Below are 27,745 nucleotides of genomic sequence, written 5' to 3'. Positions count from 1 at the left end.
TAGGAAGGTTTAACCCAAGAACAGGAGGTTCTGGATCCCAGTGATGGAGACCTGCACCTCCCTTAACCTGGAAGAGTCCCCGGCTGCCTCTCTTCTTCTGGTGCTCTACACCAAATATTCATGCCCCCAACTGAATCATGGCCACGGCCCTCCCTGGGAAGTCCCTCACACATCCCTCGGGGGCTCACCCTGGCTCTCGCTCATGGCAAGACAAAAACACAAGACCAATGGCCTTCTCTGACCATGGCGGGGACAGTGGTGATGTGCCCACACAGACTTGGCCCTGCCGAGCCCCCGGATCCCCTTCCTTCCCTCTCAAGTCCCCACAAGATGCTGTTTTTCCATTTCCTCTGTTAGCACCACACAGGAGGTGGACTTCCAGCAGCCATTAGGGGACAAAGATGCTGCTGTCCTAACCCCATACCATGCCTGCAACCGGTTTCTAGGGTCTGGATCCCCACAAGGAAACTACTCCTGAGGCTCCAGGCCTGGGCACATCGTGCTTGGGAAAAGCTTCAGGCTCGTTCTCCAATGCTCTAAAACTCTTCACATGGAAGAGAGTGGTAAATGTCATTTCAGTCATGTCTGCTGAGGCTGAGTACCACGCCCACACAGCACTGATGCACAGGGTACCAGCTCCACTGTGTCCCGGACCACCAAGAGGGTCACGGCTGGGTGAGGGGAGGGATGAGTGAAGACTGCTCCCAGAGGCAGGATCATAAAGCAGGAGGCCCTGGGGCTAGTGCTTTGCCTCCCCGGCATCCAGGACTTATGAAGATCCTAGACCCTGCTTGTTCTTTCAGGTTATTCATGAGAACCGTGCCCACCATTAGACCCTGGCTGGGTGGCCTTGGCACTGTCCTCACCACCGCAGCCTGCTTTAGGGATGGAGAAGTAGGACACATCTCCTGACAATGGATCTGTATCCCAACAAAACTGGTGCTGAGCAAGATCAAAAAGCCCCTCTATACACACACACACACACACACACACACACACACACACGCCAGACACAAGGACCGCAGTTCTTCCTGGGTAGCATGGGCTACACCTCTACTTTAGCCCAGGTCTCTCTTAAATGGTTCCCATGGCCAAGGGGCTGTCCAACTGTGGAACTTTGCCTTCTCTCCCATCAACAATCCATCCTAGGTTCCCACATCTCTTATTGGTCAACAAAGCAATCAGAGCCTGCTGTCCTCAGGGGCTCTGAACACTGCCTCCGCTCTCCTGTGTGTCTGATTGTGTAACTAATCAGAACTACTCCACTGTGGGAAAGGACGGGCTCTTCAATGAACAGTGCTGGGAAAGCTGGATAATCACATGCTGAAGAATGACATTGGACCCCTATCTTACACTACTCACCAAAATTAACTCAAAATGGATTAAAGACTTAAATGTAATTAAAGACCTGAACCCATAAAAGTCCTAGAAGAAAACATAGCAGAAAAGCTCCTTGACATTGGCAACAATCTTTTGGATATAACACCAAAAGCACAAGCAATAATAGCAAAAATAAACAAGAGGGACCACACTAAAGTAAAAAGGTTTTGCATAGCAAAGAAACAATCAATACAGTGAAAAGGCAACCAATGGAATGGGAAAAAATATTTGCAAACTATCTATATGATAAGGGGTTAATATCCAAAATATGTAAGGAACTCATACAACCCAAACCCAAAAAACTCTAATAATCTGATTTAAAAATGGGCAGAGGACCTGAATAGACATTTTTTTTTTTCCTAAAGAAGAGATACAGATGGCCAACAGATGCTCAACATCACTAATCATTTAGGAAATGCAAATCAAACCCACAATGAGCTGTCATCTCACACCTGTTAGCACAGCTATTACCAAAAAGACAAGAGATAACAAGTGTTGATGAGGATGTGGGGAAAAGGGGAGCTCTTGCTCGCTCTTGGTAGGAAGGTGCATTGGTCTAGTCACTATGGAAAACAGTATGGAGGTTCTTCAAAAAAATTAAAAATAGAATTATCATATGGCCCAGCAATCCCACTTCTGGGCATATATATGAAGGAAAGGAAATCATTATCTTGAACAATTATCTGCACTCTTGAGTTCATTGCAGCTTTATTCACAATAGCCAAGACATGCCCATCAATGGATGAATAAAGAAATACACACACACACACACACACACACACACATATACACAGAGGAATATTATTCAGCCATAAAAAGAAGGAAGTCTTGCCATTTGCAATAGCATGGATGGACTTGGAGGGTATTATGCTAAGTGAGATGAGTCAGAGAAAGACAAACACTGTATGATCTCACTTATATGTGGAATTTTTAAAAAGCTGAACTCATGGAAACAGACAGTAAACTGGAGGTTGCTAGAGACAGCGGGTGGGGAAAATGGGGAGATATTGGTCAAAGGATACAGACTTCCAGTTATAAAATGAGTAAATTCTGGGGATCTAATATACAGCATGATTACTAGTGTTAACTCTACTGTATCATAATCCTTGAAAGTTGCTAAGAGAGTTGACCTTAAATGCTCTCACCTCACACCTAAAACAAAGGTAGTTATGTGAAGTGATAGAGGTTGTAACTAACCTTGTTGTGGTAGTCATTTCACAACATATATGTGCATCAAATCATCATATTGTGCACCTTAACCTTACACAAAGTTATACGCCAGTTATAGCTCAGTAAAGCTGGGGGTGGGGAAGAATAACCCCATCACATAGAAATAACATCTGACCATTCACACTTGCTTTGAGCTCTGGCATGGCATCATGGAGGGGCAGGGGGATGTGGTGGAGGGCAGTTAGATCCGGAAACAGAAGCTGAGAGGATGAGAGGGTTAGGTTTCCAGGGGTCTCCTGAGCTTAGGAGCCGCTCCCCTGTCTTCACTCCACCTGGGCTCCTGGCTGCTGTCTCCACTCCAGGGCCGTTACAGCCCCCACCTAGCTGTGCCGGAGTTTCAGAAGTCCTGATCCAGCACGCAGTGGGGCAACAAGTTGTGACCTGGGATGTCTGCACCCACACAGATCACCTGAGTTCTTCTGTGACTCCAGGTGACCCCACCACGTGCACGGGCTGTGGCACTGGGCATCATTCATTGCACCAGTAGGCACTGACTGTTCATGGGACTGGAGAGGTGTGGACTCAGGCGGATTCGAGAGAACAGGACTGTGCCTGGTGCTGGGAGTACAATGAAGGAGACACAGTTCCCGGTGTAAAGGGGGCCCCAGACAAGTGAATAAGGGACTGCCCCATCTGGGCTGGTGCACAGCTTCTCAGAGACACCACTTCCCTCTGTTCTGGGACCCCAGGATACCTCCGCTTCTTAAAGCACAGGCTCTGGTCACATGGGCCAAAATCATACTATTCCCCCGTGTGGCTCCAGGATCACACCTGAGTGTCACCTGGTGGTCAGGAATCTTCCCCAACACCACCTTACCTCTCCAGTCTCCTGGCGGTGCACCCCATGGCTGTCCTCATGAGTGTCCCTGCACAGTGCAGGCAGAGCACCATGCTGCTGTGCCCCGGAAGAAGTGGTAAGTCTGCATGTCCTGCATTCTGAGGGCTCCAAAGCTGTCCAGTCTCAACTCCCCGGGGCATCAGGGTAGTCATCCCCACCCCATGCTTTAGCTCCACCTCCCCAAACAGCTGGCCTTCTCCGGAGGGCACTGCTGTTCCTTCTGACCACTCTCACTGGCCTCCCACGTAAGTCCCACTGGAGGCCGTGGCTCAGAGAGCGCCCCATCCTCCCACTGCTGTTCCTGAAACCCCCACCCATCCACCATGGCCCATGCCTGTCACAGCCTCATGAGGGTATTAGGGCCTCTGCATTCCTAATTCCATTAATAAGGGCACGACACCCGCTCCAGAGCCCAGGAGCTCTTCCCTGATGTCGCCCAGTCTGATTCGTGCCCAGTGAACGCTAATTCTGGTTCTGCCTGCTCAGTCTCCAGGGAACCTTCCTCCACTCCCTCCCCTCACCCGTCCCTAGGGCCTCTTTGTTCTGGATTCAGGAAGTCCTGTGTTTGTGTCCTGTCTCTGCTACTTCCTAGCAGTGTAGCCTTGGGGAAATCACCTCAGTAGGCCTCACTTTTGTGAGTCCATGAAATGGGTAGCTGATAGTTTCTACCTCATAAAATTGGCATCTTGAGGAAATAACAGAATGTGTGAACAATGCCCTGCATGGTACATGGCTCAGAGTTAGGTCCTCAGTAAATGTCAGCTGCTGCCATTACTGCTGTTACTGTTGTTGTTGTTGTTGTTGTTATTATTATTATTATTACTTGGACCTCAGCTTCTCCCGCCTGGACTCTGTTAGGGGTCTCCCACCTGGTCACTCATGGAGGGGGAGGGCCAGGGTCAGAAAGTGAAAGCCCACAGTGACCACAGCAGTGCGGAATCACCTGTGGCCACTGCGCGATCATCCTGTCCCTTGAAAACTGCTGAAGGATGGGGAAGGCACCAAAGTGGAGCAGCCTCACCTCCAGGCACAGGCCCTGCTATGAGATCAGCCCTCTTTACAGCAAGAGTTTCCAAGGGGCCTAGGCACAGACATGAAATTCTAATGCAGGGTCCCTTGGAAAGCATCTAATCCAATTTCCCGACTTTAGGACGGCAAAACTTGAGTTCCTGAGAGGATAAAAAGCCTTAGTATGGCCCATGTCACTTAACAAGGATTGATCCGGGGCTACTCTGTATCCAGCCGTGCTGAGTCCTGGACACGACTCAGGTAGGTAAAGAGTTGGATCCCACCCAGTTTTCTGCAGACAGAGCAGCAGCCCAGCTAAAAATAACACTTACATTGCCACGTGCTACCAAAAGGGAGAAAACCAGGATTCTATATTATCCATAAATCATTACGAGAAATTCTTTCAACCAGTGGCTGGCGTGTGAAACACTAACTCGAACTCGAATTAAACAAGCAAGAGGACTGGAGAACACTGAGCACAGAAGCTGATAAGAGCAAGTTCACCCTCGCCAGCATTTGCCCTGTGAACACACCAACACAAGCTGGTCTGGGAACTTGGCAGCAAAGGAGGAATTCTGCAACACGCCCCCAGAGCTGACACTCATCTTCCCTCTCAACATGCAGACTCTTTCAGTTTCTGAGCAAAATATTCAGAGTTTGGGGAGAAGAGAACATTAACATTTTGTAAATGGTAAAACTGAGGCTTAGAGAAATATAGTAATAAATCACAGTCTACAAAGAATATATTATTAGATGAATAGCTTCTACTCTGTAACATAGGTCTGCAGTTAAAAAAGGGGGGGGGGGGCTTTTGCTTAAGTCTTCTATGGGAGGTGTGCTCCTATGCTTTAATTAGAAAAGTCCCCGAAAAAAATGTTTTTTAACCCTTTATATGTCATGGGTACTTCTGAGAATCTACTGAAAGCTGTAAATTCTCTTTCCAAAAGTGAGCCCATAAAGACACAAACATAATTTTGCATGTAATTTGAGACGCTCACCCATGTAACCCCCAGGAATTTCCAAGCCACAGACAAAGAAACCTGCCTTAAAGTGTTAGCCGTACAGTTTTGCAAAATGGTTCAAATCAGCACAGTCCAAACCGGAAAACTTTCTCTAGGAGGAGGGGGTATGCACAACAAGTGAAAAAATGGTTATGAAGCTGTTTTTCAGTACTTGAATCAAAGCATAAAATTATGATTTGTCAGCATGCACAAGCAGATTAAAATAAAGGGTTTTTATCAACCTGACACCATAGCCAGATGATATCAACATTCAGGGTTCCAAACTGTTCTAACAAATAGGCCATGCACTAAAAATGCCCTAAAGACACTGCAAGAATCATCAGCCTCTCTCTACCTGCATCCAAGGCTTTCACACCCTGTACCAACACCACATTCAGTAAAGGTGAATCCATGCTATAAGAAGGCACAGGAAATGTTCACACTATTTATTGCAATTCACACACCTGTAATTTAAGATGCTATCTTTTCCCATCTGAAGGAAAGATACTGCATTAACATTGTGGCACCAAGTTACTGAGTATCTAATAAGAAGATTTGTATTAGAAGAATATGACCCTCCAAAAACTTGCCTGCTGACTTAAGGATCCATAAGTTCTCCTTTTCCTCTGGGTAAGTGCTGGAAAACCGCAGCTGTGTTCAGCAGGCTTTCCCTCCAGGTGACCTCTGTGTGCCCTGCAGGCTGCCCCTGCCTGTTTTACCCCAGGACTCTACAAGTGGGGCAGCAAAGGCGGTGGTAACACGAGCTGGCTCCGGCTGCAAATAGCAACAGGCCTGCCATGAGTGAAAGGCCAAATATAGACCTGCCCACTGCCTACTGCTCAAGTGTCACCAGGAGAGGTCACATGCTGTTCCCTGAGTTACTCCATTTACTGGGGGGATTTGAGTCCGGTGGCTCTGCGGAGGGACTCAGATGGCTGGTCATGTATAGTGGGCTGGGGGCTGTCACAGCAAGGGGAGAAGGGCCGCTGCAGGCCACGCAGAGGAGGACTTGTGGGATCCTCTGCTGTGCACGGTCCACCCGGCCTGAGGGGCTTTTCCCAAAGTCTTTTGAACAAGCACAACTCTGAGGGTAATCCAATCAACTGAATTTTTTCTCCCACTATTCCTTTACTTAGGGTGGGAATTATTCTCCCCTCTGGATGAAAATCCAGCAGACCTGTGACTTTCTGCTCCCTCTCAAGTAAGACACAGTCCTAAGGGTCACCTGAATGCATAGTCTCCATTCAAGAATTCAGGCAATGGAATACTACTCAGCCATAAAAACTGACAACATAACACCATCTGCAGCAACATGGATACTCCTGGAGAATGTCATTCTAAGTGAAGTAAGCCAGAAAGAGAAAGAAAAATACCATATGAGATCGCTCATATGTGGAATCTAAAAAAAACCCAAACAAACAAACAAAGCATAAATACAAAACAGAAATAGACTCACAGACATAGAATACAAACTTGTGGTTGCCAAGAGGGTGGGGGGTGGGAAGAGATAGACTGGGATTTCAAAATTGTAGAATAGATGGGCAGGATTGTGCTGTATAGCACAGGGAAATGTATACAGGATCTTGTGGTGGCTCACAGGGAAAGGGATGTGACGGTGAGTGTATATATGTTCACGTATGGCTGAGGGATTGTGCTCTACACTGGAATTTGACACAACATTGCAAAATGATTATAAATCAATAAAAAATGTTTAAAAAAAAAGAATTCAGAGTACAGTCCAATACACTAATTCAAAAGTTAAACTCAGTTTATCCAGCATCAAAATCTTCTCCCTGCCCCAGCATACACCTCTGTAACTGGAAGTCTGTCCTGGGAAAGGAAGGATGAAGGTGACCTCTTCTCCCCACACCTCCTCCCTGAGCTGCAGGCTTGTTCACCAGGGGCAGCGGCTGCTAAGGTGATAAGGCAGCCCCTATCTGCGTTGATGCCACAGACGGCTCTAGCTTCTGGCTCTCTGGGGCAGGCAGATGCTTAGAGTGCTCTCTCTCTCTCTCCCTCCCTCTCTGAGCTTTCGTAAATCTCTGGGATTTCCCATTACTCCAGCCCTTTCCCCTGGAGTCCCCATGACCAGGCTGAGAACCACTCTATTTCAGGGGTCCCTTGCATTCCTCCTCCAGGCCTGGGTCAGCCACCTCCCAGATTGCTCAAATGAGGTCGCCTCACCCATGCAGCTGGTCCTCTTAGGCAGGATCTAGGCAACTCCTTGCTGGTTCTGGTTCTTGCTGGCCCACATCTGGGTCTTGGGAAGTGGGCCCCATCCTTGGTCCCAGCAAACTCTGGGACGCATATGATCCCAATGCAGCCACTTCACTGGCGTTGCCCCAAAGCAGCCAGTCTTCTCTCTTCAGGCCACCATTGGTCCACCTGCAGGAAAGACAGCAAGCTCTCTGAAGGGTCCCTTGGAAGACCCCTTCACTGGGCTTAGGGGCAGAGGGTGGGACTCCAACCCTCCCCCAGTCCAAAACAGCTATCTCTGGAAAAATCGTCCCATGAGTCTCCCTCCCAAACATCCTCTTTTCTTCATTTTGATTCCTTTTTATTTTCTTCAATCAGCGGAGAACATGAATTGGGTTCTGGACCATTTCCTTTAAAAGCCTGCATATGATGATTTGATCTCAGAGTATTACATCTATTGCTTTTTGAAGCCTTAACCAAAATTTCATTTTTAAAATACTGTTACTTCCTTGTCTGTACAATAAAAATATTGGAAGTGAAACAAAATATCAAAAGCAAAAAATTTGAAAGAAAAATTATGCAAAGATATATGTACAAGAATGTACACTACAACATTACCTATATTGGTACAAAACTGAAATTAATCTATTTCTACCAATACAGAATCCATTAAATCACAATACTGTCAACTCAGTATTGGCAAGTATTAAAAATAATGATGTAGATGCCTATTTTTTTAATGTGGAAAATGCTCATAATGTACTTGTGAGTAGAAAGAGTATACAAAATATCATTACAGTATAATTACACACACATTTATGCAATGAAAGCAGGGTTTCTCTCTTTTGAGTTATTTTACTTTTATCTTTATATCTTTGATATGTCTACTTTTATAATAATTATATATACCTCTTTTATTAATTTTAAAAAATCTTTAATTTTTATTATAAAATAGTATATAACATTCGGCTTAGAAAAAAGCAAATACTACAAAAAAGCCATAAAGTGAATTTAAACCAGTCATGCATCCTGGTAAGAACAATTATTAGGTTTGGTGGGTATATTTCCATATTTTTTCCTAAGAATGTCAATTTATTCCCCTCTCACACAAAATAGAAATTAATTTTATAATGAGAAACACTGCTAATTTCATTTTGAAAAAGCAAATAATTTAGAAAGACTACTAGAAAGGATAAAGTAGTATAAAAGAAATACAGTAAAAAGACATACTGTAAAGAATATACAAAATAGATATTAAAACATATTTTTAAAGAATTATAAGTAAATCATATTAACCAAAAGGATATACTAAAAATAGTTCGAGGAAAAATAAATCACTTCTGCTAAGAGTGATTTATTTACCTCTTCAATAGGCCTGGGTAGCAGCCAGAGCAGCTGTTCTGAATCCAAGACTCCCCCTCCACACATTCACACTAAAGGGGGGACCTTCAGATAGAGGCGACTTTAAATCTTCAAACTACTTTCCACAGAAGTTCCTAGATGCCTTGGCATCATCTTCAGGGGGAGAGATGCCCCGACCATGGCTTCAGCCTGGCCCTACTTTTGTTTTGTTTTTTTGGTTGTTGTTAGTGTTTTACCTTGGTTATAATAGCCAGTGCAAATCTGATTCTAGGCTTTCCCAGCCCCAAACCTTCAAAACCTCTTTCACTGGTTCCTGAATCAAGCCCTTGCAAACCTTGTTTTGATGATGGGCTCCTTTTCATGCTCCCTGGACGTCTCGCTCCCCGACTGGGTCCTCCACTCCCACTACCCCTCTCAGTGCACTCACAGGAGGGGAACTGACATGTACCGTATTTCTCATTCTACGCTGTACGTTTCCCGGGTAGAGACCACGGCTGTCTTACTCCCCTTTGGCTCTAACCATGTCCAGATCCAACCCATACTCCATCCCCACCTGCAAATTAGATTTCCTGACCTCCTTAAACTGGTCTTCAATAGCCAGGTGGTCTTTTTTAGCCTGAGTGCCTGTGAATCTTAAGAAAAGTTTCTTTTCTGTGTCTCAGTCTCCTTATCGCTAAAACGAAGAGTGAGAACATAGATTGTATTTAAATGTGCTGGGTGGGAGCTGGGATACTTTGAAGACACCTTTTTTGTATGCCTCCTTCCGCGACCCCTTCCTCTTCAAACAGGCACACAGGAGGCATTCCATAAAAGCTTAATGAAACGGTAAGAGTAAATTTGTGGCTTTTGCCCAGTGCTTGACGCTTAGAGGCCCTCAGTAAATAACTATTACGTTTAATTTAATGTTTGATCTTACCATTCTTGAAAGCAGGAACTATGTATTCACTAGGGCCCTGATAATAGAAAACTAAATTAGCTGGGCTCCAGTTCTCAAGAGGTTCACAGTTGAGTGTAGGCGGCTACGACAACTCGTTCATTTAACAAATATTTTTTTCAACATCAGTGCGTACACAGGTGGAAAAGGTGAGGCAAGAGTGGTAATTCCCCAGCTCCAGCCTAGGTTGCGACATTGATTGAATCAGAGGGTCGGGTCGAGGACGACCTTTTCATCTTTTCACTGGTTGTCGTGAACCCGCCCTTCTATTACCCGACCAATCTCGGAAACGTACTGAAAGCGTCCCAGGCCGCAGACAGCCAATCAGAAGTGCGGAGGGTGGAGATGGTAGGGGCACTGACGCCGATTCCAGTTCAGCGAAAAATGACGCGGTCCGAGTCGTACAGTGGCTTGGGGTGCAAAGACGCCGGACCCCGACGAGCCGAGCCCTCCGGGCGCTGACCGCCGGCGGCCATGGAGGACGAGCAGCCCGACAGCTTGGAAGGCTGGGTGCCAGTCCGCGAGGACCTTTTCGCCGAGCCCGAGCGGCACCAGCTGCGCTTCCTTGTAGCCTGGAACGACACGGAGGGCAAGTTCGCCGTGACTTGTCATGACCGCACGGCGCAGCGGCAGCGGCGGCGGCGGCGCGAGGAGAGCCGGCTAGGGCCGGAGCCCGAGCCCGAGCCCGAGCCTGAGCCCGCCGCGTCCCCGCCCAGCTGGGCCGGCCTGCTCTCGGCTGCCGGGCTCCGCGGCGCTCACCGGCAACTGGCGGCGCTGTGGCCGCCGCTGGAGCGCTGCTTCCCGCGGCTGCCGCCGGAGCTGGACGCTGACAGCAGCTGGGCCTGGGGCCTGGGGCTCGGGCTGTGGACGCTGGTGTGGCCGGCGCGCTCCGGCCCCGGCGAGGCGGCGCTGCAGGAGCTGTGCTGGCAGCTGGAGCGCTACCTGGGCCAGGCAGCCGACGGCTGCGGCGGCGCCGCGGTGCGCGACGCGCTCTTTCCGGTGGAGGGCTGCGCGGCGGACTACGAGAGCCCACGCGAGTTCCGGGAGCGGGCCCTGCGCGCGCGGAGGGACGAGGAGGGCGCACGGCTGCGCCAGGTACGCACGCACGCGCGCGGGGCAGGCGCCCAGTCCTCCCGCGTGGTTGTGCCTCAGGCCTTTTCCGAGGGTGTACCGAGCGCGACTGGGGTCCTTCCGCAGACCGATGCTGGGCAGCTGCAGCTTAACCATGCGATGCACACGCAGAACGCGCAGCCTCGCAGGTGCCCTTCACCTGTCCCGGAGCAGCTAGGGGGATTCTGCCGAAGCCGCGTGGGGCCGAGCGAGAGGACTAAGTTACATCAAAGTTTTCTCGCAGTTGCGAGCCAGTGTAGGCCCTTGAACGTTTCCCCTGAAAATACTGGCAGAGCAGGCTGTTGTAACAGGAAATGCCAGAAAATACTGAAAGCAAAACTAGCAATATCCCAACCGTGTAGAAAATTTCAACACGGACTAAATGTAAACAACGCCAGGTTCTGTGTGTGAGGGATGACCAATAACGAAGACAAAATGTTACAGAGAATGAAGGGGCTTCCAGGAGACAGGTTTTTTTGAGTCATAAAGACTCGGTCAAATGGAAAGCCACAGGATGTGAACTGTATCCATTAGTTTGGAATAGCAGCAACAAGAGAGCAACTTTAAGCTTGAAAGAAGCAATTTGAGAGACTGAGCAATTCATTTTCTGAGCGGTAAGCTTACAGAAGTTAAGGGAAGGAAGGTTACAAATTCACACAAGGGTTTAGGAGAAAATATGGCTCATCTATCCACAGCTAGTTGACCTTCCTTAGCCACGATTTAGTGCTCTGTCCTGCACCCCACCCATGCCTCTTGCTTGTCCTTTCCCATCAGAGGCCGTTCGTAAATCTGAATGATTGTCCCATTCGAGGAGGGGAAGCTGTACGAAAAGAATTCAGTACCATTTCAAAATCTTAATCATATCCTCTCAAGCAAAAGTTTTCCTGAAGAAAACTTTGCACCCACTTTTCATGGGTTGTTTTCACTTTATGAGGAAAAACCACAAAGGCAGTTTCAGGCCAGTCGACCTTTGATCTTCAACTTTGTCATTCTGAAAAAGACAGACTTTTATTTTAGACACCTGGTTTCTCACAGAGAGAAGTGTTTTTTTCCCTTAAACTCGCATATATGTTACTATTGGAAAAATTATACATAGAAAAGTCCATTCAGAGATATTATTGCACTAGTATAATTCATACTGTTAAATTAGCTGTTCACACTAGTGTAGTTCACCTGTTTACCTGGAACTTAAAAAGGGAGGGTAGGGGGAGGGCTTAAATACAAAGTATCCTGGCTCCGGGAAAGTGTATATAATTATCTTAAAACTCAGCTCATATTTAGAATAGAAAAGCAGTTAATTCTAGAATTAGACCAGTTGCTAATATTGCTAGTATATATAAAGTGAAGCCAAATGTTTGAATTTTTCTGAACAGTTTAAGAAATAAGACTGAAAAGTATCTATTGTCTTAAGTTTACTTTTTTGTGTGTTTTAATTTTCTTCAGGAAAACTTTTGCTTTAAAAAAAAATACTGCTATTATCACCTGGATAAAACTACAGCTGAACATAGATCACTTTATCCTTAAGTAGAGGGATGGAAATAGAAAAATTTAAGGATGTATTGATTGAAAAAAAAATCTATACTATTACTTGATTTTGTTTCTCTTCTCCTGGAGAGTAAGATAACTTCTTACAAAATGAGTTTATCTAGATTATAAATGCTCACTTTATTTTCTCCCCTGCCTCAGAAGAAGCACTCTGCAGAATGTAGAGCCACATCTGTGACTCTGAAAATGAGTCTACAGTGCTGGTTGGGGGCTCGTGGCAATATTAACCTGGGGAATTAAGAGAGTCAACATGCTGGAGAAATACGTGGAGGCATATCTATTCTTTATGAGCTTTCAAAAAAGGAGTCCAGCCTCACAAAACCTTTATGGTCAAAAAAGTGATGGAAAAATATCCTCAATTTACAACCTAGAGATAATAGTTGTTAATTTTTGACTCTTTCAGGTCCTTTTCTCTGAGTACTTAGAACATAGTTGAGGTAAAATTTTCAACTCCACTTCCCCCCTCACCCCCCTATTTATGATTATACAAGTCCCCAGGTTACTAAACAGTCTTCAAAAAGCACAGTGGTCAATGATTATAGTAATACTATTCTACTGTGGGTATACCATGATTTATTTAACCATTCTTACTGGGCATTTTGGTTGAGGAAAATAGCATTTTCTTATTTAATCAGTATTTTAAGCGTATTGCATTCAAGTTTAGAACATTCAGATTCCTTTAGCTTTGTTTGATATGAACGTGCAAATACTGTCCATACTTGAGCTTTATTTACATTTTGTCTTCTAGGTGCTTCAAGGGCATGAAAAAGCCCACACCATGGTAGCACTGATGGAAGTGTATCAAGAGGAAGATGAAGCATACCAGGAATTCGTTACCGTGGCAACCATGTTCTTCCAGTATTTACTGCAGCCATTCAGGGATATGCGAGAACTTGCAACTTCATGTAAGCTTGCTATTTTGGTACGTTTTCTTTATATTTTTACTCTATCAGATTTACTTTTTATGACATAAGATTTCCTTTGTCACATTGGAGATTCAATCTGTGTTTCCCCTTTGGGTTCACTTTTAGGTTTAGATCATATTGTAGGTAGACCCAATTTATTTTTTTAAATTGATTTTAAATGAAGACATTCTGCACTGGTCCTTTTCTTAATACATTCAGATTTTTGTAGTTTTTTCAAGATTTCTGCAAGATTTTTCTACAGATTTTCTTTGCCAGTGACTTATTTTTGATGTGATGCTTGTTCACTTTGCTTATTTTCAGCTTCTAAGGATACAGGCAAACTTCTGAGAAATAGGATAAAAATTTAAGTAGCAAGGGCCGGGGTTGTAATTCAGTAAATTAAACTTTAGTAAATGCTGTCATCGCTCTTGTTTCATCGAGCTGTGAAACAACCCTATGAGACTACTTAGAATAAGTGTTATCATTCCAGTGTTACAAATGAATCTAGATAGCTAGTTAGCGGAACTGCTTTCTGTGGGTCTCAACCAGCTGGAATCAGAAGACAGCAGAGAGATCTCTGATCTCTGTCCCCTGCGCTGGGCCATCCTTTCGCACAGGCGCTTGTGACCCCTGCTGGGCTACTGTACTGTAAAAATGGTATCATGTTTAGATGAAACATGTCATGCCAGCCTAACCTGTGGAGAAAGTTGTTCTGTTTGTTATTTTGAAAGTATTATCTGGATTGTCTTTACTCTGTGTATATATTTTTCTTTCTTTAAATAACAGCTTTATTGAGATGTAATTCACAGACCATACAATTAATCTGTTTAAAGTGTACAATTCATTGGTTTTTAGTATATTCACAGTTGTGTGGCCACCACCGCTGTCTAATTCCAGAACATCTTCCTCTCCCCAAAAAGAAGCCCCATGAATAGTCACTCCCCATCCCCCCCAACCCTAGGCAACCACCCATCTGCTTTCTGCCTCTAGATCTCCCTATTCTGGACACTTCAGATTGTCTGGAATCATGTGTGTCTGGGTCCTTTCATGGAGCATCACTGTTTTCAAGTTCCATCCATGTTGTAGCATGTATTAGAACTTGATTTTATTCATTGTCAAATAATATTCATTATATGGATATAGTACATTTTACATATACATTTAGCGATGGGTGGGCATTTGGACTTTTCCACTTTTTTGCTATTAGGAATCATTCTGCAGTGAACATTTGCATACAACTTTATATGTGGACACATGTATTCACTTCTCTTGGATATATACTTAGGTGTGGGATCGTTGGATCTTATGGTAACTCTTCAACCTTTTGACAAACGGCCGGACTATTTTCCAAAGCAAATGCACCACTTCACGTTCCCACCAGTAAACGAGGGTTCCAGTTTGTCCACATGATTTTCAAAACTATTATTGTCTGTCTTTTTGATTATAGCCATCCTAGTGGATGTGAAGCAGTGTCTCATTGTGGTCTTGATTTACATTTCCCTGATGGCTAACCCGTATATGTTTCTTATATCACTCAATCATGCTTGGTAGAAGAATAATTGAATACTAGATGACATAGGACATGTCATAATCACACATGTTTTAGGTTACTGTATAACTTTCCAGAAAGTAATACAGTACCTTCAGAAAAGAATCGCGGTATTGAAAAGCTTCCTGCCATGTCCTTAAAAGAAACCATAGTGATAGCTAACACTTGAGTGCCATGTACTAGGCTCTATGCTGAGTGCATAACAACACAGATCTCTTTCAAACTACTGTGTATTATTATTAATAGAGAACCATAACTTGACAGCATTCCCTTCTAACTTCCTACTAAGTTATTCTAGTAATACAAAGTAAAAGTAGGGTTTCTTTTCTTTATGCTCCAGAGTACCCCTTTGTCTCCCAGAGGATGCCCACTTAGAGCTTTATTCATCCTCAGTCAGGAACTGCTGAATGAATATAATTTACCTGACTAAGCCGTAGTAGCAAAAGTAGGTTTAAATAATCCATGTGACCAGTTTCTTTCAATCTCCTAATGGCTCTCCATTACTGTTCTCTCTTACTAATACAGCTTTCCCTTCTTTCTATAGAAGTCCTTGGATGAGGATGATCTGGGTCCTAAAAGGATAGCTGCCCTGCAGAAGGAAGCCCAGGAATGGACCAGACGGGCTGAAGAAGCTGTCGTCTCTATTCAACATATTACAGTCAATTATTTTGAAGAAACAGTAAAGGCATTAGCCGGTAATAATTTAAAATGCTACACTAAGATACATGTAACTTTCATTTTATTAAAAAAATACCATCTGAGTGCTTCTTAAGCACCAGGTACTGTATTTTCTAGGTACTGGGGATTCAACAGAAGGATAAGCATAAGCAGACACTGTACAGTCGGGTGAGGGGAGAGAGATCTTAAGTATGTATTGATTCGAACACACGGAAAATGGCAGTGACAAAAAGCCACCCGAAGAAGAGAAACATGGGGCTCTGAGAGCCTGTGAGAGAGAAATTAGGCTCAATCAGAGTGGTCAGTGGAGGCCTCTGAGAAGTGGCACTTGCCCTTGATATCTGAAGGGTAAACGGAGGTGGAGAGAGCAAAAAAGTGAGGGAAGAATGTTCCAGAGAGGAGTAGCAGTGTTTCCGGAGGCCCTCTGGTTTGCGGCAGCTTGGCCAGCGTGAGGAACTTACAGAAAGCCCAGGGGCTGGAGCACAGTCCCGGGACACCTCGTTTTATTGTGCTGCACTTTACTGCACTTCACAGATAATGTGATTTTTACAAATGGAAGGTTTGTGACAGTCCTGCATTGAGCAAGTCTGTTATAAAACAGCACGTGCCTTTTTCCAACAGCATTTGCTTACTTCGTGTCTCTATGTCACGTTTTGGTAATTCTCCTAATATTTCACATTTCTTTATTAGTATTATATTTTTTATGGTGATCTGTAATTAGTGATATTTGTTATTATTCCAAAAAGATGACGACTCACTGAAGGCTCAGATGATGGTTAGCATTTTTCAATAATAAAGTATTTTTAAATTAAGGTATGTACATTGTGCTTTTAGACTTAATGCTATCGCACATTTAATAGACCACAGTATAGCGTAAACATGACTTCTTTATGTAATACAAAACCAGAACTTTTGTATGACTCACTTTGTTGTGATCTTTGCATTATTGTGGTGGTCTGGAACTAAACCTGAATTGTCTCTGAGGAATGTCTCTACAGGGAATGTGGTGTGAGAGAATGCTGGCAAGACAAGCAGGGATGAGACCATGTGGGTCTTCTGAGCTGCCTGAAGGGCTTTTGTCTTATCTTAAATCATTGTCAATAGTAGTGCCAAATAGAACAACTTATTGTCTGTCAATCAGTTTGTTAAATTATAATACATGCATAAAGAGGAATACCATGTAGCTATTAAGCCTGATACAGTAAGTGAAATAAATAAGATATAAAGCAGAATGATGGTCCTGTGGGGGTTTTTTGTCCAAACTATTATCATCCTGTCTGTCTAGCTAGACACAGAAACAGTCTAGAAGTATATGCATGAAAATGTAAGAAGCAATTGCTACAAGTAAGTGAGATTCACAATTCTTTTCTTCTTCTTTTAACTGAAGTACAGTCAGTTACCATGTGTCAGTTTCTGGTGTACAGCACAATGTCCCAGTCATGCATACACATACATATATTCGTTTTCATATTCTTTTTCATTTCATTTCAAAGGTTATTATAAGATATTGAATATAATGCCCTGTGCTATACAGAAGAAGTTTTTCTTCTTTTTTTTTAAATCAAGTATCTAAAATTTTATACAATGTGTATTATTTTTGTGACAATAAAATCACTAAAATATAACAACCTTTCTTTTAAAAAATGATGTTCTGTAGGTAACATGGGAGGCAATAAACAAAGAATTTGTTCAGGATAAATTTTTCTTTTCAATGAGTTGTAGTTACGTTTTATTTTGTTAATTATAATCCAACAGGAATGCAGAAACAAATGGAACAGGATGAGAAGAGATTTGGCCAGGCTGCCTGGGCCACAGCGACTCCCAGGTTAGAAAAACTCAAGCTGATGTTAGCCCGGGAGACTCTGCAACTCATGAGGGCCAAAGAATTGTGTTTAAATCACAGAAGAGCTGAAATTCAGGGAAAGGTGAGACAGAGAAAAATGAAAGTTTGTTTTAAAAATGTAGTTTTGTTTTAGGTAGCACCTTTCTTTCCAGGCATTGTTAATGAGCTCCTTTCTTCGCTTATTCCACACCATCTTCTAGTGGGTGGGAATTTAGAGACTATGGAGGGTTGGCTATGAAATTCCTCTTTGGTCAGGATATTTTTGAAATGTTACATTGTAGGATTCACTTGATAACATTGAGCTCAGTAGTGAAGTAGGTAACATAACTTGAAAGTCAATCAAGCCATGGTTTCAGCCCAATTTTAGAATAATCAAAGAGGTGCTTCATCCTAGGATCAGTCACTTAGTTTTTTTCCTGTAACATTATGACTTTAAAGCAGAAGACATTGTAAATTCTTCATTGCCATTTATTTTTCTCAAAACCTAAATGTTTTCATATGTGTCAAGGATGAGAGAAAGTATTTGTAATAAACGTTGAAGAAGGCATTTTTATTCCATTAAATGAAATGGAAAAATGTTTCTTTTCTATTTGCTTTTTTAATATTTGATATTGAGCAAGGAATAGAAAATAACTCGAATGCTTATAAGTTTGCCTTTCATGTACTAATTATTTTTACTTACCTTTATTTTTGTTTAATGAAAACCAGATGGAAGATCTTCCAGAACAAGAAAAAAGAATAAATGTTGTAGATGGATTAGAAATACAATACTATGAAGTGCAATTAGAACTATATGAGGTTAAATTTGAGATATTAAAATATGAAGAAATACTGCTTGTTACACAGTTGGACTCTATTAAAAGACTTATAAAAGGTAAAATTTATATTTAAATGTATATGTTAATACTTTTAAGTTACACATTCAAGGAAATATGGACCATATTATCAATTCTTGTATATTGTCTAAAACATCTACTGAAATTTTCTAAACAAAGTTTCCCTTAAGTATTTTTATTATTCAAATAATATATTCATTGGTAAACACACAGCAAAACAAGGGAAAACTATTATTACCCCAGTTCCATCATCTAGACTTAAGCTCTATAGCTTTGTAGCCTTTTTTGTATGCTGATGTTTATAAATAAATATTTATCAGTTTTTTAAACCAAAACTATATATCCTGTTCTGTAACTTCTTTTTCATTTAATACATAACTGTCCTTCCATTTCAAAAAGTAGTAAAAACATCAAAAAATTTTAATGGCTGCATAGTATTCCATTCTATGGACATACCAGGATTTCCAGGTTTTCACTGTTGTGAACAGCAGCATAGTGAGGAACCTTCCTTTATACATGTCTTAGTGTAGAGGACAGACTGTTTCCTTGGAATAAATTTCTAAGGATGGAATCAGGTCAAGGACAATGCACATTTGACATTCTGACACACATCTGTTAAAACAACACTACAACAAGCATTTGATGTACCTCTATTTTCTAATTTCTAAATTTCATTCTACACAGTGGCCCTGTAGATAGGTTGTACAAAATGACACTCCCATTGGTAGATTTTAAAAAATATTTATTTCCTTATACTTATTCATTTAAATTCTTGCCTACTTGATAGGAAAAAAATGGCATCTTCTAATTTTCATTTATTTAATTACAAGTGATGTCGAATGCAATTGTTTGTTTACTGGCCATTTGTATTTCTTTTATTCACTGCCTATTCAAGATCTTTGCCCATTTATCTTTGGAATATTCCCTTGCCATATTAGAGATACTACTCTAGTATCTGTCATATGTTGCAAATAATTTCTCTCTGTTGTTTCCTTTTTCTTGCCTTGTAGAAGTATTTAATTTTTATGAAGTCACTTCTATCAGCCTTTCTGCTTTTGGTGTTAAAACTCCTTATCACCAAATTTATCAGTTTTTACTTATGTTTTCTTTTAATATTTTCATGATTTTGTTTTTTTAAATGTTTAGCTCTTTAATCCAGGTGAATTTTTTTTTTTTTACGTGGGGTAGAAATCTTTTTCCCCCCAAATTGTTAGCAGTACCAATCACTGATTTTAAAAAACACTTTTTCCTCCTGCTTTGACTTGTTAACTATCTCATATACAGAATTATTATATTTATTTTAATCTATTTATGAATTGTTATTTTCTTTCATTGATTTGTGAGTGGCTTCTGATACCAGCACCATGCTGTTCTCATTGTACCTTGGAGGTACATGTTAGTATCTGGTAAAGCAAGTAACTCCCTCTTTACTTTTCCACAAGCTTTCTGACTTTTCTCGCTCCTTTATTCTTCCAGATGAACTTTAGAATCATTCTGGCAAGTTCAAAACAAAAAACCCCCCAAACTCGGAATTTTTATTGGGATTGTGCTTAAAATTAGAGATAAATTTGGGGAGAACTGTCATCTTTTCAGTTTTGAATCTTCCCATCCAAGAACGTGGTATGTCTCTCCATTTACTTAAGTCTTTTTTTCTTCCCTAAAATTCCTCCAAGTTTAATAATTTTCTTCATATAGATCCTATACATACTTAATCCTAGGTATTCAAAAAACTACAGTAGTTTCAGGTTAGAAGCATTTTACATATTTAGGGAAAAAATTCTATTAGAAAAAAGTTAATCTGGAAGGATGCATGCCAAGCTGTTTGTGTTTTCCTCTGGGAATAAGATTCCAAAGGTTTGGTGAAAGTAGAAGGAAAATTTCACTTTATATTTTATGTACTTCTGTAGGGTTTGAATTTGTAATAATTAGCATGTATTTTTTAAAAAATCAATATGTAATCAAGATGAAACATCATTAAGGCACCTTAACGATATCCTGCTGATAGAATGTAAGTTGCCTTTCTGGAGAAGGGTGATTTGACAGTAGTTACCAAGAGCCTTAAATATTCATCTGCTAAGGAAGTAATAAAACTGTACACAAAGATTTACACAGAGATGTTCATCATAGTGAAACTGATTAATAATGGAACATTGGAACATTCTAACAACAGAGAGTGCTTAAATTCGGGAATACTGTGTTGCCATTAAAATTACTTTTCCATCACATGGAAGAGTTTCTCTAAGGCCTCTGTTTATTGACATGTGTAGCTATATACGTGGTGCATGTGTGTGCACATGTATACATATATACATAAGTGTTCATCATGGTTCTTCCTGGGTGGTGGGATTACAAGGATCTTTAACTTTCCTTACATTAAAAAAAGCATGCATTATTTTTCATAATAAAATGTTTTTTTAAAAATCATTAATATGTTTCTAGATAAACAGGATGAGGTTGTCTATTACGATCCGTGTGAAAGTCCAGAGGAACTTAAAGCTGTTGATCATGTCCTGGGGCTGCAGGATGATAAGAGTTTGGAGGTGAAGGAACTCAGCCGGCGGTGCCAGCAGCTGGAGTCTAAGCGGGGCAGGATCTGTGCCAGAAGAGCCTATCTCAGGAACAGAAAGGTAGGAGCGCCCCGGGCAGCCTTCTTCCCTTACCTCTTCCGAGGGATTCTTTTATTAGAGATACAGAGGTACTGAAAATAAGGCTTTTATCAGTGATTACTTTTGTGTATGTTTATGTAGCTATCAGTGGCTACAATTAAAATATATTTAAATTTTTCTTCTTAAAAAGATACTTTTTCCTTTTGGATTTAAGCACTCACTGTAATCTCTAGCTTTTAATGAATTCTTTCAACAACTATTTATTGAATGCCTATTATATATACAGGTATTTTAAAAATCATAGTAGGTAGGAACTTCTAATCAGCTATAATAAATGCTAAAATTAATTTTACTGTAAATTGTTGAGTATAAAATGTCAGAGATAATATTTAGCTTATTTCAGTCTTTATATTCGGTGAGTGATTTTTTTCTTAATTTTGAAAAACTCCATGATTACATAAAAAGGTAACATTCTAAGAATGGTTAAGCATAATTGAGATAGAGTTTTTGATATAATTTTTCAGGTATTGTAGGTTGGATGTACTTACATAGGTATGTTTGGAAATATTATTTAGAACGTTATGGGGAAATGTGTTTGAAACAACTGCATTGTAACAGATTCTTAGGACACATCCCACTTAAGAATGGGGGACTGCCCATATGTCCTCTCACTTCCACTTGGTTGGAGGATTTGCCTTTTCATCTCTCAAAGCATCAAATCACAGCCGTGGCCCTCCTGACCGGAACAAGTGATTCCCGTAAGCAGCCAGTCAGCCCACGACCGTAGAGGAGGCAGTACCACTGAGCTACGCCCTAACTCCTGTTACTAAATGCCCTCTGCTGCATCCCAAGTGCAGTGCTGTTTTTAAACTTCTTATGGTATAGCCCATGGTAATATTAAAAACCACATAGTGTTAAATGTATAACCATGTAAATAAAGGAAAAAACAGAGCTATGAAATTGTATTATTCCACCAGGATCGATGCAAAGAGAATCATCGACTCAGACTGCTACAGGCTGAAGAAAGTATAAAAAATTTTCATCAGCATCATAGTGTTCAGAGGGTGAGTGGTGGAAGGAAAATGTTTTATATTTGCATAATGTGACACACTGGCTTAGGTTCGTCAGCTCTGATCCTGAGGAGGCTGCGGCCTGGCCCTGCAGCCTGGGGGGCAGACGTGGCAGTGTGGGGCTGGTGGGGAAGCGATAACGTCAGGTTATGGTCCCTATCTCTTTCTCTAGACTTCTGAGAAGTTTACACATCTATGTTTGTTTAAATCTAGAAAAGAGACAAGAAAAAAGAGGAGGAGCAAAAGAAAAAAGAATGGATAAACCAAGAACGCCAAAAAACACTCCAACGATTGAGAGCATTTAAAGAGGTGAGTTCTGGAAATAATCGCTTCTCCTACGTTTTTCTGGAGAAACAGATGACGATCACCCATCCTAGGAAAAAAGCGTAAAGTATTAGGAACAGATAACTTGGAACATAAAATGTTCCCCAAATGCCATTATTTGTAGTATTTAAATAAAAAACAAAAATATTAGGAGTAAAATACTCATGCCCAGACGCCACCTCCGGAGATTCTGATCATCTGGGGTAGGGGCCTGGTTGTGAATCGAAGTGGGGAGTGAATTGAAGGGGAGCTACATGAATACCAGATGAACAAGGTGGGCAGTCTCTTGTCGGTCAGCTGTCAGCAGAAGATATTGACCAGTGGGACAGAGTCATTGTACGGGAAGGAATCTGAGGGATGCAAGTCCAGCCCGAACCAGTCAGAGCAGGGACAAACTGTCAAGTGTAGACAGTGTGAAGATGGTGTGCAGATGACAGGATCGGGCTGCCTGTGCTCTCAACAAACTGGAACAGGTTGACCTCAGCTTGGTTTAAATTGCAGTTTTTTTGGCCATGGACTTGTACACCCCTCAAGATTAATTTCTTTGTAGGATTAGGTTTTTCTCTAGCAAACTAATATGTGAGAGATCAGAACTTTCTTAACTCACATTTTAAAATTATAGAATTTATTCTAAACCTAAAAATTAGAGAACCATCCATAATTCCTGTTTTAACTGTCACTTTGAGGTCCACCCTGCTGGTGTTCTTCATAGATCTGTTTTTACATGGTTATACATTTAACACTGCATCATCTGCATTTTTAAAGGATGTTTCATAGACTTTGTACTATTTATGCTTTTTCATGGCTGCCTAATACTTAAACTCAATTCACCATAATTTTTTTCAGCTATTGTTGCTATTTAGAGTTTCTGATTTTTCATACTAAAAATATGAATGTTTTCCTCTGTATCCTTTCACATCTTTACTACAGAGAAAGTGTATACCAAAGGATATACATGCTTATTCCTTAGTATAGGTTGAGTAGCAAGGGTGGCTGCCCAGAGGAGGAGTCACTTTATGAATTAGAACAATCCATGCACAGAGACTCTTCAGTGTTCATTTATTTATAGGAAGTTTCAGCATGTTGATGGGTTTGCGTTTGTGGCAAGTTTCTCACAGCAGTTTTTCATTTTCAGAGATGTCCAGGTCAGTCTGTATTAAAGACCTCTCGCTTACAACCTGTAGCTCCAAAGCTGCCAGGTGGACTTCCCCAGCAGACATCCTCGCCGACGTCTCAGACGACAGCAGCAGTCATTCATCCGTCCTCCAGGAAAACCGGAAATGCTCCCTTATCTGAAGTTAGTAATGGGACAACGCCTGAGCGTGAAGACTGTGCTAGAAACATCCCTGTCCAGACTTTTGTTCCAACTGGTGACCAAACACACCCCAGATCCAGTGAGCAGTTGTCACTGTCACCACCACCACCTCCTCCTCCACCACCACCGCCACCGCCACCGCCACCACCGCCACCCCTCCCTGCTCAGCCCTTTTCTTCTCAATCTGCACGTCATTGGAATTTACACTTCAGGACTTCAGATCAGCCACTTCCTCTAGTGTGTGGATCGCCTCCTGAGAGCCCGCCTGGTTCCTCAGACAGTTTTACCTGCCCAGGTAATCCGCTGAGCTGTGCCTGCTCACCAAGGGTGGTTGAAACGTTCAAGCTTTAGAAGCCATTATCTTCAAATCTTTTTCAGAATTCTCTACAATCTTAAAATATTCCAGTATTTGTTGCCTTAAGTATTTACTCTTTTATTGCAAAGTTACCATAGCCTAAATCTGAGTTTGATAAATGCTAACTCTTCTTGAAGAAACACCTCTGTACATTGAATGGTCACATGACTTGAGATCTCTGAGGCTGTTAAAGAATCAGTGGTGTTTGGTTTCTGCCATTGGAATATGCTTCAGTGTTGCTTTGAATTAAGCGTACTGTTGCATCTCTGAGTCCTTTACAGAGTTAAATTGTTGCATCTCAAGCAGCATATTGGTTGCGAATTGTCTTGGAGGAATGTTAGAGTATGGAAGGCTCTTCTTGCAGACCAACTGGTAGACTGAGAAACCTTGCTGTGGGAAATCTTTCTAAAACTGAGGGGTCCAAAGGTCAGTGGATAGCTTTTTGCATTTTGCAAGTATAGTACGCTGAATATACTTGAATATTTCTTTGTTTAATGAGGGCTATAATTCTAATTATAGCTTAGACATTGACTATGAAGGAGACTGGCTGAAATCTGCCCAGACTCAGAGCCCACTGCTTTGGGGTGTATTTGCATGTGTGATAGATAAATCCAGTCAAAATGCTGTGTACACACTTGTTATAAAGACTATGCTTGAGTACCTCCACCTAGAACATGCAGGGAAGGGTATGTGATAGGTGATGTGAATTGTAGCAATATAACAGTTCCAAACTGTGGTTCTGGTTAATGTGTATTCTGGCTATTCTGAGTTCAAGGTTCCCCTGTACCTAGAACCAGGTACAGATGAACATGTCCACACTATTAAGTGGAAACTAGATAGCTCATTTCCACAGGGTCTGTAGCAACACTGTGTAAGTGAAATTGAGAGCTCATGTGCCTGGGTCTAGACATGGCAGGTCTCTGTGGGGGCGCCGCGTTCCCAGCCTGGTGTAGCGCTCACAGTGTGGGGAGCCCTGTTCAACTCACACACACGGCTCATTTCACTGAAAAGAACAAGAAAGTGTGAATTAGCACCATAAAACACCCTTGATGGTGAAACTCTGTCTTACTCCTAGAAGGGAACTGTAATGACAAGTTACAGGTTAAAATCCAAGGTTAGTTTGTTCGCCGTAGCATGGCCTTTCAGTCCTGAGCTAGAGACGACTATTCATCCCGAAGCCTCAGCTGGAAGATCTCTCAATTGGTGGCCACGGTCACGCCCCTGTCCCCAGCAGGTGGTAAAAGATTTTACTCCCCCTCCTGCAGGCGTCTCGAGGTGCCAGAGTTTAAAAAACAGCTTCTCCTCACCAAGGCCTTGAAACTGATCTAATTTGTGTTTTGACATCCCTTCACACCCTCAAAAATAGAACACGTTAAGTCACCGCAGGGTAACTGAAGGTGGAACTGAACGCACTCTATACAAAGAGGTGTGCCACTGCCACCCCCTCCAGGTTCCCTGAGCCACTGATGAAAGTTTTACCTGAAGCCTTTTCATGTGTGGAAACCCACTCACTTCATTGTCACAGAACGAATCATCACTGACTAACATCCAAGGCAGAAGTTAGAGAAACACAGTGGGGTACATTAAAAAAAAAGTTTAAGTGGGATGGGAAATGGAGGAGATACCATTTCAGAGGCACACTGGGTTGGATTACTTAACACCCCAGATATTCACAGCTCTCTTCAGGGTCACACGAAAAGATAACACCCGTGTCTTGGAGAGCAGTCATGCTCACAAAAGCTGTGCTGACTCCCTGCTGTGCCTGTGAGTTGCTGTGGATTTGAACAGCAGTGGGAATGGAGTGGTCAAGGCGCAATACTAGCAATTAAACTATCCTGGATTCAAACAGGGAGCTGATGGTTGACCTTCCTAGCGGATAATCAGAGCGTTTGTTTATGGAATGATGATCACCTGTTTGTATCACGGCGTTAACTAATGTGACTTACTACATGTAACTTGCACAAAAATGTCTTGGCATCTCGGGGAGAAAGAGTATGATGTCTTGACTCCGGGCTCTGTGTACTCAATTTCAGGATCCATGGATGAAGTGCTGGCCTCCTTACGGCAGAGCAGAGCCCCTCCCCGGAGGGCGCAAGCACCTGCCCTGTCCCCGCCCCGCGCCCCAGTCAACGAGCACATTCTGGCTGCCATAAGGCAGGGGGTCAAACTGAAGAAAGTGCACCCTGACGTTGGCCGGAGCTCCAGCAACAAAGCAACCAGCGACCTGGAGAAGAGCATCAAGGCGGCGCTCCAGAGAATCAAGAGAGTGTCTGCTGACTCGGAGGAGGAGGAAGGAGAGGACGATGGCAACGAGCAGAACCCCGGCGAGTGGGACCACTAGTCTCTTCTCCAGGGCCCCAGGCCCTTCTGGGAAAGCCTATGAAAGGGGTGCTGGTAGACTGGCCACCTTACACCCCAAAAGATCAACAGGGCTCTGTGTGTGACACTGCTGCTGTGTTTAACACTGCAGCTCTTAAAGTCAGGGAAGGAAGCAGAGATGTGGAGACTCTCACACGCCAAACTGGAGCTGGGATCTAAGAAGCCACAGCGAGCGCCACTGGCACAAGAAAGTGGTATTTACTGTCCACCGTGGATAGTCTAGAATCGTTCCCTTATTCTGAAAAACGTTTATACTACTGTGGTGAACAGCACTACTGACCGTTCCTTTCAAGCGTGTGTAGTGGTTTCCTTGGATTTAAAGCTTTGAATGTGAATGTTATTTTAACAATAATCAGAATAAATTGCTTATAAGCAGGAATTATCTTTAATATTTTAAATGGGGGGGGGCTATTTTAAATAGCTCAGTGGTAGAGTGTGTGCACAGGGTCCTGGGTTCAATTCCCAGTACCTCCATTAAAAAAAGATAAAACCTAATTACTTCCCCCCCAAAACAAATAATATTTTAAATGAAATGTATTTTATGTATCAAGCACTATAAAAACTCATAGTAAAGAACCCTTTATAATGCATCAGTGTCACTTGGGAGGAAACAGAATGTAGTATCAACACAGCCGACCCTGCTTTGGGTGGGTTTAAAGTTTTTAATAAGATTTCAGCTAAATATTTATTTAAGCGAATACTAAGGATGGGGGAATAGTGCTGTTCCCCTCAGGAACTGAAGTCTCATGCTGGAACCATTTCTCCTCCTTGCTCTGTGCTAAAATTAGGAAAGGGGGAAAGACCAATACAAGGCCATCTACTCGTTTCTCAAATTGTCCAAAGCATCCCCACGAGCCTCATCACCCTCACTCCAGCCATGGCAATCCTGAGTTTCCACAGAACAAGATGAATGACCCTCCTTTGTTTCCAAAGAAAAGCTGTGATAAACCAAAACCGTTCTTACAGTTTCTTCTTGGCTGATTCTGAGGGGCCTCAGCTGGCAGAGCTGGGAGGGGTCTGGTCTTTCAGCGACTGCAGCCTGGACCTCCACGCGCAGCTGGAGATGCACCACCGCGGCCACTGCCAGGCTACCCCCCGGGTCCATCAGGTGTCCGCCCTTCCCTGACCTCAAGTGACGCGACCCAAATCCAGCTCCTGTGCATGGAGGTGCCTCTCTGCTCCCCGGGCCCAGGCCCTGGTGCCCTGACCCTGCAATGGCCTCTGTCCCCACTGCTCCCTTTCCTTTTTTCAGCTCCCCAGGGTGCTGCACAGGAGGACACC

General features: G+C 42.7%; 2 protein-coding genes across 3 annotated transcripts in view; one reads left to right on the top strand and one right to left on the bottom strand.

Moving 5' to 3' along the window:
• Window positions 1-10,380, bottom strand: part of FSD2 (fibronectin type III and SPRY domain containing 2) — a 36,294-nt gene extending 25,914 nt beyond the window's left edge. Inside the window, 4 exon segments of the mRNA XM_032469427.1 lie at window positions 5,922-5,950; window positions 6,048-6,231; window positions 7,642-7,842; window positions 10,245-10,380. The gene's annotated coding sequence lies outside the window, so the exon portion shown is untranslated.
• Window positions 10,322-26,843, top strand: WHAMM (WASP homolog associated with actin, golgi membranes and microtubules). 2 transcript variants are annotated; one of them, XR_004315744.1, is made up of 10 exons: window positions 10,322-11,044; window positions 13,353-13,526; window positions 15,603-15,753; window positions 17,492-17,661; window positions 18,288-18,453; window positions 20,855-21,042; window positions 21,999-22,085; window positions 22,305-22,400; window positions 23,600-24,025; window positions 26,119-26,254. XR_004315744.1 is itself a non-coding variant. In XM_032469426.1 (10 exons), exons 1-10 carry the CDS (start codon window positions 10,424-10,426, stop codon window positions 26,424-26,426), a joined length of 2,436 nt encoding a protein of 811 aa, XP_032325317.1. In that variant the 5' UTR covers window positions 10,322-10,423; the 3' UTR covers window positions 26,427-26,843. The 2 variants fall into 2 exon arrangements, 1 of the variants encoding a protein (XP_032325317.1); XM_032469426.1 differs by having other exon boundaries at window positions 23,551-24,025; window positions 26,119-26,843.
• Window positions 26,844-27,745: the final 902 nt, after the last annotated feature.

Source organism: Camelus ferus, chromosome 27 (assembly GCF_009834535.1).
Source record: "Camelus ferus isolate YT-003-E chromosome 27, BCGSAC_Cfer_1.0, whole genome shotgun sequence".
Classification (NCBI taxonomy): domain Eukaryota; kingdom Metazoa; phylum Chordata; class Mammalia; order Artiodactyla; family Camelidae; genus Camelus; species Camelus ferus.
The sequence above is the reverse complement of the archived record's forward strand: the minus strand, read 5'-3'. Positions and strand labels throughout refer to the sequence as shown.